Raw genomic sequence first — 15415 nt, forward strand, 5'->3', positions numbered from 1 at the left:
ACGAGACACTTGCCTCGCATTGTCTCCTCTGGCCCTTCTTGGCTATGGACCCCCTCAAAGTATGTCACCAAGACATTGCAGTCATGCAAATTGTATTTTCCAAGTGCCTATAGTAGCACCAGACACACAGCACATGCTCACTCAGTATCTTCAAATAAATGGACAGATTTTGAAAAGGAATGAATGATTTATCTTTATTCATTTTAATAAATAGTCTAGGCAGCCGATACTGCAGGAGGGGGTATTCATTTAATAACAGTGGCTGATGCCAGTACAAATATTTCCATTTCTAATTTTAGTGGGATCCTTGAAATTTCAAGTTCTTTTATTTGTCTTTATTCTGACCCCCTCCCATTTTCTTAATAATGATGCTGACTCTTCACTATTTCCTTCAAGACCCCAACCCACACCTCTCACCCATCACTTTCAGCAAAGAACTTCACCTATTTCACCAAGAACCCTGGAAAGAGCAGAAAAGTGATGTCCTCAAGTTCCAGTCCTATTCTTAAAAGATGCATGCTTTCCCTTCCCATTGTCTCTGAGATTCAAATATCCCCCCTTTGAAGGTGACTCCTCCATTTTAGTCCATTTTATCCCATTGTCTCCAATCTCCTCCACGTCTTTTTTCGCTCTTGCATTTTTCTCCATCTTTCCCCTGGTTCCATTTCCACATCAATAGACATAAACAAATGTCTCCTGCCCCGTGTATGGAAAAAAAACAAAAACAAACCCAAAACAGAAAATAAATCTCCAGGGGGCGCCTGGGTAGCGCAGTCGTTAAAGCGTCTGCCTTCGGCTCAGGGCGTGATCCTGGCGTACCGGGATCGAGTCCCACATCAGGCTCCTCTGCTATGAGCCTGCTTCTTCCTCTCCCACTTCCCCTGCTTGTGTTCCCTCTCTCGCTGGCTGTCTCTCTCTGTCAAATAAATAAATAAAATCCTTTAAAAAAAAAAAAAAGAAAAGAAATCTCCTAATTATGTCCGTGTATAGGTACCATAGATACCTATTTCTTACTGATTTCTCACTCAGATATCTTTAAAGACTCAGTGTCTCCATATCCGTACTTTTATCACTCATTCCTTTGGCTTCCATCCCCCCCCCCCCCCCGCCACCTGCTGGCTCTCACCAAAGCCCCGAAGAGATGCCCCAAGAGGACAAAGACAGTGAGTGTCTTGCAGTGCTTATTCTGCTCGATACAGGAGCTTTGTTCGATTGAGAGTTTTCTCTCCTTGATATTCTCTCCTCCACTGGCTTCTGGTTTCTCCTTTCATCCCACCCACCAGAGTCAAGTCTTTGAATGTTGGTGTTGGTTCTAGCTGTGGCTCACTTCCCTTCTCACTGCTGACTGTCTTGGAACAATTCCACTCACATCAGTATGCTGAAAACTCCCAAATTAGGTCTCTTGCCAAGACTCATATACCAAATATACCAATTGCCTCTTGGAGGCCGACATTTCCCACATTTCAAATTCATTTTTTCCAGACCTGAACTCTATACAAAAGAAGCAGGATAATATGGTGCTTAAGAGCCCAAGTTCCAGAACCAGAAGCTTGGTTTTAAGCCCCAGATCCACTACTTTCCCACTCTGTGACCTTGGGGAAATTATTTTATCCTTTGGGGTCTCAATTTCCTTTCTTGGAAAATAGGAATAATAATAATAGTACTGGTCTCATAAAGTTGTTACAGTTTAATGAGATAATACACACAAATCGCTTACAATAGTGCCTGGCACATAGTACGCACTTGATAAAGTTGACCGTTGTTTTATTATTATGATAATTATGATGGTCATTATTATCATTTAGGACATGGTGTTTTGCTGATTAGCAGCAGTGAGGTGGTAACAGACAGAATGGTGTCATGGACGGAGAGCCCAGGTCTGTTTCAGGATACCAATATTCAATTCGCCATGTACTGCTTGGGCTCCTACCATGTATTAAACACCATGGTAAGCATTTCCAAAGATGCATCAGACGTCTGGTAATGAATGTAGACTTCATCCTGGAGGAAGTAGGAACCGTTGGAGATTTTATAGCAGATGAGTGCCAGGTCTAATTTATATTTTAGAAAAATAGTTCTGGAAGCAGTGGAAGAATGAATTGGAACAAGGGATGATGTCCAGCAAGGTCACCAGCTAGGAAACAATTGCAGTGGTCAGATAGTTGAGGGCAGGTCCGAAGCTAAGAAATGGAAAAGGGGGGAAGAGTGTTGAGAAACATTGAAGGAAGTGGGGACTGTAAGATATGGAGGTCAGATCAGGGAACCTGATTGTGAAGAAACAGGTTCATGCTGTGACCGATGAAGCAGTTGGCCACCCAAAGACAGTCCCAAACGGACAACGGTCTCCTGGTGAATCCACTACACCCTGATAGGCCATCTTTTCTTTTTTTTTTTTTTTAATGTTTGTTTTGTCTTTGTTATTTCTGCCGGTCCATCTTGAAGACAGAGAGACATGTTTGGTCTTCAGCTGAGAGTAGTTCTCTCTCCCCGAGTGTGGGTTTTCCAGGGACAAAGCTCCCGAGCACCGCCATCTACAAGCCCTGCTGCTGTGTTTGTGAATATTGAGAAGTGTAACTTCTTTTTTTTTTATAATAATATTTTTTTATTATATTATGTTAGTCACCATATAGTACATCCCTGGTTCTTGATGTAAAGTTCGATGATTCATTACTTGCGTATAACACCCAGTGCACCATGCAATACGTGCCCTCCTTACTACCCATCACCGGCCTATCCCATTCCCCCACCCCCCTCCCCTCTGAAGCCCTCAGTTTGTTTCTCAGAGTCCATAGTCTCTCATGCTTCATTCCCCCTTCTGATTACCCCCCTTTCTTTATCCCTTTCTTCCCCTACCGATCTTCCTAGTTCTTATGTTCCATAGATGAGAGAAATCATATGATAATTGTCTTTCTCTGCTTGAGAGAAGTGTAACTTCTGAGCGGAGTGGATATTCTCGTGGCCCATCAGCACTTTCTGTCCTTAGACAATAACCTCATTGGGAAACAAGTCAAAATTAAAAGTTGGTGATCCTGCTTTCAGAACAAAGGGAGTTCGCAGTATGATCTTCATGGCTGATGGCATCCAGCCGCCCCAGGCTTGGCCACTCTCCATGTTGGCAGGTCCACCCAACTGCCATGGGATGTTATCAGATTTTATCAACTGGGGTCTCCCTTTTATAAACACCATGCAGACCAGTGCTCTTCTAGGGACATACCTCTTCAGACAGAGCATGGGGCCGTGATGAATTTTAGCTCTCGTACTTGTAATCTGCTCTCACTGAGCGGTGGTGTCAAATCATAGGCAGATTCCGGGAAGACAACGGAGGTCTTCCCGTTGGTCCATAGCTTCCAGTCTGCTGTGGGCTAAAGGCTCACAGCACGAGCTGTGTGGCCCTCTTTGGCTTGGAGGTCCTCAGCTCTGGCAGCCGTGATACACAAGGAAGGACAAGGGAGGACGACCGGAAGGAAATGGCGTTCCATAGTCTTTCTACTGGCCCTAATGGAATTTCTCTTTCTTTACAGCCCACAGCTAAGAATGTCCTTTATTGTCTTCTCTACTCGAGGAACAACCCTAATGAAGCTAACAGAAGACAGGTAAGGATGCTCCCCTTCCCTGTCTTTAAAAAGCCCACCTTTCCTTGAGTAGTTCTGGTATTGGTGCCCTGGTGCCGGCCCTGGGTGTCAGTCGTTTTAATCTTGTAGTTCTCTCTTTGCACTGAAGTCTTGAACGTTGCACATTGACCATCTGCTAGCTTACTCTGTGATGCCTGATGGTATTTCCTGATGTTGGGGAAATTCTGTAAATGACTAAATCACATTAAGGTAAAACTTACATTTGATGGGTAACTCGCTCTGCTAGCTTGGAGCAAAATGGGAGCACACCAGATTCTTGGGGGATTCTATTTTCTTTTATTTAAATTAGATTTACTTTGTGGATTAAGGTGTCAGAGATATAATAAGCATACTGTGAGAGCAGTAAGAACTTGAAATTTTATTATACTAAGGCAGGGAATAGAAAGAGAGGGTGTATGGTACCACAGAATAAAAGGAAATTTGAATCAGGTGTGGAAAGTGTTGTTGACATAAAAGGATTACTTAGACCTAGCTTAACAAAAATATTATTTTGGATTTTACCACTTACCCATGAAAACCAGGAAAAATAGAGACATGCCGTTCGTTCATAGTTAGGATGGTGTCCCAACTATTAGAAGTGGAGGTAACAGTTTTCCTGAGTTAAGGACACTTTGTCCACTTTTTACAAAGTGCTATGATGACATGAGAGAATCGCCATGGGGTGGGGGTGGGGGGGACACATGTGGGACTGTTGGCAGACTTGTGTGTAGACATATAGGGAAAAGGAAAAGAGGGGCGCAAGCACGGGGAGGACAGGGAGACTTTATTCTACAGCATTCTTCTTCTAGAGAGCAGAATAGAACTAACAGGACGGAGTAAGGTTTTCTGGATTTTGCACCAACACAGCAAATCTGAGCTAGTCCCTTTTTCTCCATGTCTTTGTTTCCCATGTGTAACAAAAAGTACCGTATAGAAGTTTCCAAGTCCTGTTTCTCCCTTAGCAGTATCTTTTATTCATGCATGCCATTTGCAATACACAGAAACCCCATTTTAAAAATAAGGGGCTTCTTATTTCCTATTAACAGAAGGAGAAACTGAGGCCATATGGTGTTCCCAAGGCTACCAAGCAGAAGCCACGCTAGACGCAGCCTCCACATTTTTGCCACTGTACCTTGCTGCCTTCCGTTACACAGAGAATCATAAAGCCCAGGAAAGTTGTGAGACTTCCCTTCAAAACTGGCCAAGGATTTTAAGAAGCTCTGAGAAAGTGTCTGGCTTATGGGCTGTATGGGAGACTCCTCGTCTCTCTGTCTTTACATGATGACATCCTTTATGCAGAGATGCCTTTTGCTCAGAGAAAACCCTCTCTCCCATTTTTCACATCCTCCTGCAACCCAGGCTGCCTGGTGTTGCTTCTTGCTGACTCCACTTGCCACATGCTTGAGTTTGGCCCAGAGACTTAGATCTCACATCCCGTGTGGGTATTTTGTGTGCTACTGCTCACGGCCGCTGGGAAGTGGGGAGGGCAGAGGGGGTCACGGATTTATAAACACTGTTAAAACACCTGGGCTTTCAGACTCGTTTTGGTTATGCTAGTTCAAATTAGACATCTGAATCCGACTTGGAATCCGATGTTGTATGCCTTAACTTTACTTCTCCTAGTTTCCCGTACCAAGGAGAGGACAGAGGTTAGAATCTCCACTTCGCTGGAAGTGGCATTTAATTTTTAAGGGCTAAATATGCATCGAACCGCCAACAGGCCTTGCTAATGGCTGTATGGGATTCACGTGGTGACTGCCTGGCCTGACCTCTGGATCAGCTGGCAAAGCAGGAATGGTTTCCTGGCACACCCCCACCCTTATCAGCAGGGGGGAATGTGGATGAGCCTCCCCTCTCCAAAATACTTTCTCATGAGATTGGCTAAAAGAATTAGGCTTTCAGAACTTCCAAGCTGGTACTATTTCCGAAAGATATGACTTCCAGTGTTTTAGTTGGTCGCAGGAATTTTTATGTTTTCTCCGTATCTCATTTGATCTTCACAATATCCCTATAAGACAGTAAAAGATGCATTATTGTACGGATGTAGTGAGGACACCGAGTAAGTTAAAAAAACGCGTTCAGGAGCGCCTGGGTGGCGCAGTCGTTAAGCGTCTGCCTTCGGCTCAGGGCATGATCCCGCCGTTCTGGGATCGAGCCCCACAACAGGCTCCTCCACTAGGAGCCTGCTTCTTCCTCTCCCACTCCCCCTGCTTGTGCTCCCTCTCTCGCTGGCTGTCTCTCTCTGTCAAATAAATAAATAAAATCTTAAAAAAAAAAAACGTGTTCAAAAAATAGGACATGAATTCACAGAGAGTCTCATTTCAACGAGAGCAAAAGATTGTGGCTAAACCGAAAGAAATACTATGAAAGGAATATTTGCATCCGGCTCTTGGGATCAAATCCACATAAAGAAAACCCCAGGAAGCTTGAAGAAATAGAACAGAAAATAAATACGATGTGTTGAGATGTAATAAAGGAATTACAATCAGAATAATGATACCTACCATCCGTGTCTTTCATCTGCTTAAGCACCTTACATATCATTGCTCACGTATCCCCATATAACCATTAAACTTCGATTTCCGACAGCGTCTCATTGTTTTATATGAAATATGTCGTTTTTCACTAACTGCTTTCAAGATTTTGTTCTTTATCTTTAGCTCTCAGCAGGTTGGCTAGGATCTGTCTAGGCATAGTTTTCTTTTCTTTTTTTTTTTTTTTTTAAGATTTTATTTATTTATGTGACAGAGAGACAGCCAGCGAGAGAGGGAACACAGCAGGGGAGAGGGAGAGGAAGAAGCAGGCTCCCAGCAGAGGAGCCTGACGCGGGGCTCGATCCCAGAACGCTGGGATCATGCCCTGAGCCGAAGGCAGACGCTTAATGACTGCGCTACCCAGGCGTCCCTAGGCATGGTTTTCTTTGCGTTTATCCTATTTTGGCTTTGCTGAGGTTCTTGAATCTACAAATTTGTCTTTCACCAAATTTGAGAAATTCGCAGCCCTATTTCTAAACTACTAGTCATTTTCTCCTCTCCTTCTGGGATTTCAGTGACACAGATGTTAGACCTTTTGGGTTGATTCCACGTGTGCCTGAAGGTCTGCTCAATTCTTTTCCAATCTTTCCTCTTTCTGGTTTTCAGATTAGATCATTTCTATCGATCTTTGTGTTCACTGACTCCTTCCCCTGCCATCCCTATCCTGCCAGTAAGCTCACCCACTGAATTTTTTTATTGCAGATACTATGCTTTTCAGTCCTAAAATATCTATTTTGTTCTTTTTAAAATTTTATTCCTCTGCTGCAGTCACCTATCTTTCCATTTATTTCAAGCGTTTTACCTTTAGCTCATGGAGCATAGTTAAAAGATAAATATATAAATATTTAAAGATATAATATATGTAAATACAGAACATATAAGATATAACATGAGATAAAAACATGGGATTAACTATATATAATATAATTATAGTAGAATATTTAGAAATATAATAGATAATACTGGTAGAAATATAGTAGAAATGTAATATATAAATACTATAAAATAAATATATAAAGCATATTTATATGCTTTAAATTCTTTGACAATTCCATAAGCTCAGGATTGGCATCTTAATTGCCTTCTCTCACGAGAATTGGTCACATTTCCTAGGTGCTTTGTACATCGAGTAATTTTAGAATATATCCTAGAAATTTTTAATACTAGGTTGTTCAGACTCTTGAGTCACCTTCAAATCCTCTGGAGAATATTAATCTTTCTTCTGTGCATGCACTACTTTCTTCTGTGGGTGGTGGTTTTTATTTCAGTTCAGTTTTCAAAGCCTTTGCTAAGCTGTTTGAGTCTGTCCCATGCGTGTGCAGCTCAGAGAGTAGTCTGGGACTGACACAGCTTCACAGAATTACTGGGATCCCCCCTTCTCTAGTTCTCTCTCCTGCAGGATTCCTCACCCACTGTGTTTCCCACTGAGGCCACCCTTTGCAAGTCTGCTAACAAGAAAAGTGGTGTTTCTCTTGGAGTTTGGCCCCTACATTGCCTTGTACAGTTGTATACCGAGGTCACCCATGGGACAAAGGCAGAAGTAATCAAAGAGAAATGAAAGTGGGGATTCTCTCCACATTCTTTGAACGGCTCCCTTTTTCGGGGGCCTGAGATATGGTGTCCTCCCAGGCCACTACCATGTGACTGAGACCCACCCTCAAGTTAAAGCCGTGAAGGAAAAGAGGGGGGAATGTGGAATCCATCCCTGCCTGGGTTACTTGTCAGGTTTTAACTACCCTGCGCAATTCATCTGCTTTGTTTGTCTTTTAGAGTCCTTAAGTGTTGGCTTTTTGATTTTGTCCAGAGTTTCTCTAATAATCACCAGGAGAGATAACCGGTAGCAAGTTTACTCCATCTTGCCTGCTATTACTTCTATTTTATAGATAAGGGACACTGAGATCTGAGCTTAGAGAACTTGCTATGGTCAAATAACAAAAATGGGAGAATGGGTATTCTGATTCTGGTTTCTGGGTTTGGTCCAACTCATGTGTTTTGCGTTATATCATGTTGCTCTTCCAAGATTTCTTAGCTTCATTGGTTTGCAAAACAGCTGACAAATTGTAACGCATTTTTTTTTTTAGGTTTCTTCGTCAGCATAATAAAGAATCTAGTGTTAATTTAAGTACTATTTAGGTTACATTATGTTAGTGTTAACTCCTGCATATGATTCCCTGAGTACTCCCTGGATAGTCTATTTTCTGGTCTTACTTTAAATACTTCAGATGTTTCATCATTTGGAAATGAGATCATGTCAAGGAAGTCCAACTCTTCCTTTAAAAGCAATCAGGAATAGATATTCAATTTAATCAAATGCATTTTTGGCATCTCTTAAGATGATATTTTTTTTCTTTGACCTACTAACACAGTGAAATGCATTAAAAAGATTTTTTTAATTTTGGCTCATTCTTGCATTTCTCATTATACTTGGTTGTCATATACTTTCATTTTAATGTAGAGTTGAACTCTTTCCTGCGTTTTATTCAGAAGCTTAGCATCCGTATGCATAATTATGATTGGGCTGTTATTGTTCTTTTTACGACTACTTTTACTTACAGAATTTTTATACTTTTTTTTTTACATGTAGATCATTACTTCTAGAAATTAGTCTGATGAAAGGTATAGGGCCAAGATCCATCCTTTTTCTCCAAGTCCTTAGCCAGTTTTTCCATCATGTGCTGAATAATCATTTCCTACCAGTTTGAAAAATTAGACTCTCATAGACTTAGATCCATTGCTGTGTTTTCTATTCGGATACACTGCGTTTCTGTCTGTTCCGAGCTAGGGCCACACTATTTTTATTAGTTTCAGCATCTGGAAGACCAGTCCTTCTTCACTTCTGATCTTGAGTGAAAATCCCCCTGGTTTTTAGTAGTTTGTTTGTTTTTACTACCATGGTCATTTTAAATAATTTGTTTAATGTACCACAATACTCTTGGGATTTTCACTTGAATTGTATGGAAAGTGCAGGATCACCTTAGCAAAATGGCATTGCAGTTTTACTGGGAGTATTTCTTACCTAAGGATGTATCCCTTCATTTATGTCTTACTAAGGTTTTGTTGTTTTCTTCAAATCAGTCTCATACAGCGTTTACTAAGTTTTTTCTTGGGCATTTTTAAGTTTTCCTTCCATTGTGAATGAGTTTTTTCTGTTGTATTTTCCAAATTATTGGTTTCTATAATTTCTATTTTTAAAATTTATTAATTTGGGGGTGTCTGGGTAGCTCAGTTAGTTAAGCATCTGCCTTTGGCTCAGGTCATAATCCCAGGGTCCTGGCATCCAGCCCTGAAGCAAGCTCCCTGCTCAGTGGGAAGTCTGTTTCTCCCTCTCCCTCTGCCCCTCCCCCTCCGCTCCTGCTCTCTTCTCTCACTTTCTCTCTCTCTCAAATAAATAAATAAATAAATAAATAAATAAATAAATAAAATTTATTAATTTTTGTTGGTGGACTAGTATGTGATTAAATTTTGTCATCCATGGATGTTAGATGATATGTATACTTTGATGAGTAAAATGTTTTATATAAGAATTATATTGATTAAATTTATCAAATATCTTATATTTTTGTTTACTTGATCTGTGAAGACAGTGAGGTATTTTTAAAATTTTTCCACCATAACTGTTTTATGTGACTCTCCAACACACTGCTTTATGATTTATGACATATTGTTTAGTTCACATGGATTTTCATTATGGACTGTATTTCTAATCAACATAAAATCACCTTTCTGTTACATTTCATGCTTTCTTAAGTCCTTTGTCAAAAAAATATTATGAACTTAAATTTCGAAAAATATTTTCCTGCTATATCTGTGTCCACCCATTTATTTATCTTTTACCCTTCTTTGATATTTTAATTTTCCACCAATGATTTGAAAAGTGTAATTTGAGAAAGTATGATTTCATTTTTATTCTAGCAACAGTTCCCAATAAATTTTGCTTGTCTTTATTATGGCAAGAATTAAGTAATATCATTTATTCCCCTTGCTGAATTTTTTAAGAATTATTTGCATTATGTCTCATAAATACACAGAGGTACACATATGTATTTCCTTTCCAGTACTTTAAATTTTTATTTTATTTATTTTTTAATTTCTTAGTTGACTGAGTCTTTTTTCAGGTAAAATTTTCCTGGAAGGTATGTGAATATTAAAATTGGTAAGGCTGAACTTGTTTGAGAATTGTTATTATTCACCTCCAGGTAAATATTTTAATTGAATATTAAGTTCTTTTCCCTGACTATCTTTTCCCCTAAATTTACTGGAAAATGACACAATGCCAACTTGTATATATTCTATTCTCTATTGCATACAAAAAATACCCATTTAGTACATTTCTCCTTTATGAGTAGCCTGTTTTCTCCTTCTGGATACTTGTAAAAAAATTTTTCCTTATCCTTGGAATTAAAAAAAAATAAGTCAAGAGAATATATCTAGGTGTGGATTCTTTCATTGATTTTGTGTAATACTCTGTATAGGATTTTAGCCTTTCCATCCAATAACAAGGAAATAGAAATATTTTTCTATTATTTCTTTTATTATTACTTTTCTTCTGTCCATTCCATTCTTAAATCTATGCCAAACTCTTTTTTATATTCTAAGTTCTTTTTCTTACTTTATAATTTTTATCATTTTTCTTTGAGTTCTTGAAGAATGTTTCACTCTTGTCCTGTAATTCACCAATTTTTAATTATTTTGTTTGCATTCAACTTACTGTTTGCAGCTTCTATTGAAATTTTTTATCTCACCATTTTAACCATTTTTAAGCATACAATTCAGTGGCTTTACATTGTTCAACAATCACACTACTAGCCACCTCCAGAACTTCTTCATCATCCCAAACTGGAACTGCCGCCAGCCCCTGGTAACCACTCTTCTACTTCCTGTCTTTATGGATTTGTTTATTCTAGGTACCTCAAATAAGTGGAATTAAATAATATTTGTTCTTTTGTATCTGGCTTATTTCACTTAGCATGTTTTCAGGGTCCATCCATGTTATAGCATATTTCAGAATTTCATTCCTTTTCTGAGGCAGAATAATATTCCTTTGTATGTATATACCACAATTTGTTTATTCATTCATCTGTCAATGGACATTTGGGTTATTCCCATCTTTTGGCTGTTGCGAATAATGCTGCTATGAACACTGGCATGTAAATGTCTGGTAAAGTGTCTGCTTTCAGTCGTCTGGGGCACATACCTAGAAGTGGAGTTGCTGGATAATACAGTAATTCTATGTCTAAGTTTTTGAGGGAATGCCATGTTGTTTTCCACAGTAGCTGCACCATTTTACATTGCTACCAGTGATGTACGAGGATTCAATTTCTCCACATCCTTGCTGACACTTGTTATTTTCTGGGGTTTTTTGTGTTTTGTGTGTGTGTGTGTGTGTTTTTTTTAAATAACAGTCATTCTAATGGATGTGAAATGGTATCTCATTGTGGTTTCAATTTGTATTTCCCTAATGGTTAGTGATGTTGAGCATCTTTGCATGTGCTCATTGGCACATTTGTGTATCTTTTTTAGAGAAATATCTATTCAAGTCCTTTGCCCCTTTTTTAACTAGGTTGTTTTTTATTGTAGTTGTTAAGTTCTAAGAGTTCTTTATATATTCTGGGTAGTAATCTCTTATCAGCTATATGATTTGCAAATATTTTCTCCCATTTTGTGGGTTACTTTTTCCCTCTGTTAATAGTGCCCTTTGATGAACAAAAGTTTTAATTTTGATGAGTCTAATTTATCTATTTTGTTATTTGTTGCCCATGCTTTTGGTGTCATCTTCCAAAAAATCATTGCCAAATCCAACATCATGAAGCTATGATTTTTCTAAGAACTTTCTAGTTTCAGCTCTCACATTTAGGTCCTTGATCCACTTGGAGTCAATTTTTGTATAAGGTTCTAATAGGGCCCAACTTCATTCTATTGCAAATGGAAATCCAGTTTTTCCAGCCCATCTGTTGAAAAGATTGTCTTATCCACATTAAATGGTTAACACCCTTCTTGAAAATTCTTGATTATATGCAAAGCTTTCTTTCTGGGCCCTTTATACACCTATCCTTGTCCTGGTACCACTTTGTTTGGAATAGTGTGGCTTTGTAATAAGTTTTGACACCAGGAAGTGTGAGTCTTCCAACTGTAGTCCTTTTTCAAGAGTGTTTTGGCTATTTTGAGTCCCTTGAGATTCCATATAAATGTCAGGATACGTTTTTCTATTTCTGTCAAAAAAAAAAAAAGTCATTGGGGTTTTGAGAGGGATTGCATTGGATCTGTAAATCACTTTGGGTAGTATGGCCATCTTAACAATGTTAAGTCTTCTGATTCGTGAACACAGGCTGTATTTTCATTTGTTTATGCTTTCTTTAATTTCTTTCATCTTCCATTTATTGTTTTCAGTGCCATTGCATTTTTTAACTGAGAGATAATACCTTTCAACCCTATGAATATTTTTCTGATCCTCAATTTTTCCTGTTGTGTATGTGTGTGGCACTCTGCTATTGTGTTAGAGATGGAATAGCTTCATCTTGAGTATGAATTACAATTGCTTCATGTGCTCCCTATTTTTTATAAGAGTTTGCTTCAAAGGGGAAGTTTTCTCAGATTTCTCAAATTGGTCCTCTTCTTCCCAACTTCTGAGACTTTCCTTAACATAGTAATTCAAAAGAGAAACAACTAAGTTTCTCAGTACTGGGATTTGAGGTGAATTCTGTCAGGGATCACAATAAATGTTTGTTGAAAATGTGAAGATCCCAGGCTAAAGACTGTGGGAAAATTTAAATGTAGTATAATTTTTGCTTGGAAAGGGTAGAGACCTAGCAAAGTGTCCAAAGTAAGGAGGAAGCTGGAGCCAAAAGAAGATGGTCAGTGTCAAGAAATGAACCCACTACCAACCCCAGACTTTTCTCCTCATGTCCTGGAATTACAGGCTGCCAGGTCCTTCCTCAGCCTGATCTCAGCAGCTATGCTTTTTGAGGAATAACCCCAAGTGTCTGACATGTGTATAGAACTCTTACCTATTTTCCAGCAGGGAAAACATTTTCCCCTATGATACTAGTTTAGCTGTTTGTTTCTATAGCATTATGATGGAGAACAGGGGGAAGTTAAAATATGATTACTGTTTTCACCTGGAAATCTTGCCTTACTTCTGACCTTTACAAGATTAAAAAACAAAGCATAACAGAACAACCAGGAGTCAAAAAATTATTATGTCTTATCCAACCCTCTCCCTGGCCTCATTTTACTGCTAAGGAAAATTATTCTCAGAGAGATTGAATTATTTGCCCAAGTTCATACAAGCTGTCAGTGGTGGGAGAATTTTTTTTAACTCACAAAATTAAAAATTTCAATCTAGTGATTTTTTTCCTATTACATTACACACTGTACCCTATTTACAGCATCTATACGCGTGCTGCCGTCTTTTGTTTCTTCTCTGGGGAATACTAAAATGAAATCAACCACTATATATGTGCACGAATGCATAAGTACACATGCTTTTGTGTCTATATACAATCTTTTATTAATGGCTTCTAATGTACCAATAACCTAAAATACTTTTCTCAACTCTAATAAGAGAAAGTTAATAATACCTACCTTGTAAGATGGTTACTAGAATTATTTATTATATGTATTACATAGATGGGGATACCGATTCAAAGAAGGCACCAAGCCGCTCTTGTAAAAGTACAAAAATTTGGATTTGAACCCAGGCATAAGGGCCCCAGTGTCCACACTTTTAATCACTATCCTATAGGGTTTCCCAGAATTTTACAGTTCTATACAGTTTTTAGTTACACACAAATCCTAGCATCCACATGTCACCACCCCAAACCCTCAGACTTCTTCCAGAAAACACTTCTCTGAAAGCATATCCCCTCTACACATTTTATCTTCAGGACCTTTTAACAACTTCAGTGTGGAAACACTCCTCACAAAGAGGTAAAGGGGTGGCAGCAGCATTTCACAGATGGGGTTAAGAGGTTAAGTATCTTGCCTATTGCTTAGGGAGTTGGAGTGAAAGCCAAGAATGCTTGGCGCAACCTGCTGAGTGGAAACCAAGAGACCACACTTCCCCATCCCTCTCAGTCATCGTTCGGTTGGGTTGAGAGTGTGGTTTTGCCATTTAGTGTCACAGGGGAAAATGACATATTCTGAACACATTGCTTGATTCTTGGAGCAGAATGATTACAGGCTGTCATTACCAAGAGACATAGTTCTAAAAGCCTTTTTCAAATTTAAAAATAACAAGAGAGAAAACGAATCTTCAGATACTTGGTGCTTGAAAGAACCTGGATTCGTTCCATTTTTAGGTACTGTTTATTTAGGTACAAGAAGATTTGATGGCAAAATTAAAAGAAATGGTGGAAAGCATGTTTTTATTCTCTTGTCCTGTTGACTGAGAGAATATCCTGGGTCTGGGTCCAAGGGAGAGTTTCTTACCTCTCTATGCCCGTTTCTTCATCTATAAAATGACTAGAATGATAGTCCCTACCTCAAAGAACTGCTGGAAGGATTAATAATGCCAGGCACGCAGTAAGTCATCAGTTCGGAGTCCCCAGCTCTCCATGGCTCACATCCCTCTCCAAAGTTTTAACATTTGGCCTGTCTATGCCTATATAGAGGGATACAGGTAAAAAATTCTGCTTGGGCATGAGGCCAGAGAAAAGTTATTCTTCCCTTTGTGTAATGGTTCTAGCGAGACTCCTTCAGACAGACGCACACAGGCAATGTCTCTAGGGGAAGTTTGTCGAAGGGTTCCTTATATTGAGTATCAGTGATGGTAAAAAGAACCCACCTTGAAGCAATTCCGCCGTTCTGGGAGCAGACTGCTTCTTGAGAGTCGTGTGGTCCAGTGCTTCTCACGCTCTTCCTCTGGGGATACCCCAGTTAGGAGGAGAGAGTAAAAGTATTACTCCTGGGGTCCTCGGGTGTAGTTTGAATCGCTCACCAAAAGCAAGAAATTTCTTCAACGTCCTTTCATCTTAAAAATGCATGTGCATCTGTGCTCTATTTAATAATATACCAAGGTTTGATTTTATATAAAAATCACATTGAGTTCTTTCTCAAATTATGGAGTACAACTTATGCTCTGAAAAAAATAACACGTGTGTGTGTGTGTACGTGTATGTGTGTGTGTCCTGTGTCTTTGTGTACAGTACGTTGTCCTGTACCAAGTCTGGACACAGGGATGTGGTCGAGACGATACAGACTTTGGACCAGGACCAGCGTGGGTTCCAGTCTGTTACTGGTCTGCTCTGGATCTGCTTTCTCAAATGTGCGCTG

The 15415-nt window shown here is 39.3% G+C and overlaps 1 protein-coding gene across 2 annotated transcripts in view; it reads left to right on the plus strand.

The window, feature by feature from the left end:
- ANTXR1 (ANTXR cell adhesion molecule 1) overlaps positions 1 to 15415 on the plus strand; it is a 213204-nt gene that overhangs the window by 26517 nt on the left and 171272 nt on the right. For both annotated transcript variants that reach the window (XM_026484155.4, XM_044377552.3), the window contains exon 3: positions 3522 to 3593. In XM_026484155.4, the coding sequence (XP_026339940.2) occupies positions 3522 to 3593 (72 nt within the window). The remainder of the gene's footprint in view (positions 1 to 3521; positions 3594 to 15415) is intronic.

The sequence above is a fragment of the Ursus arctos genome, unplaced genomic scaffold, assembly GCF_023065955.2.
Source record: "Ursus arctos isolate Adak ecotype North America unplaced genomic scaffold, UrsArc2.0 scaffold_8, whole genome shotgun sequence".
Classification (NCBI taxonomy): Eukaryota; Metazoa; Chordata; class Mammalia; order Carnivora; family Ursidae; genus Ursus; species Ursus arctos.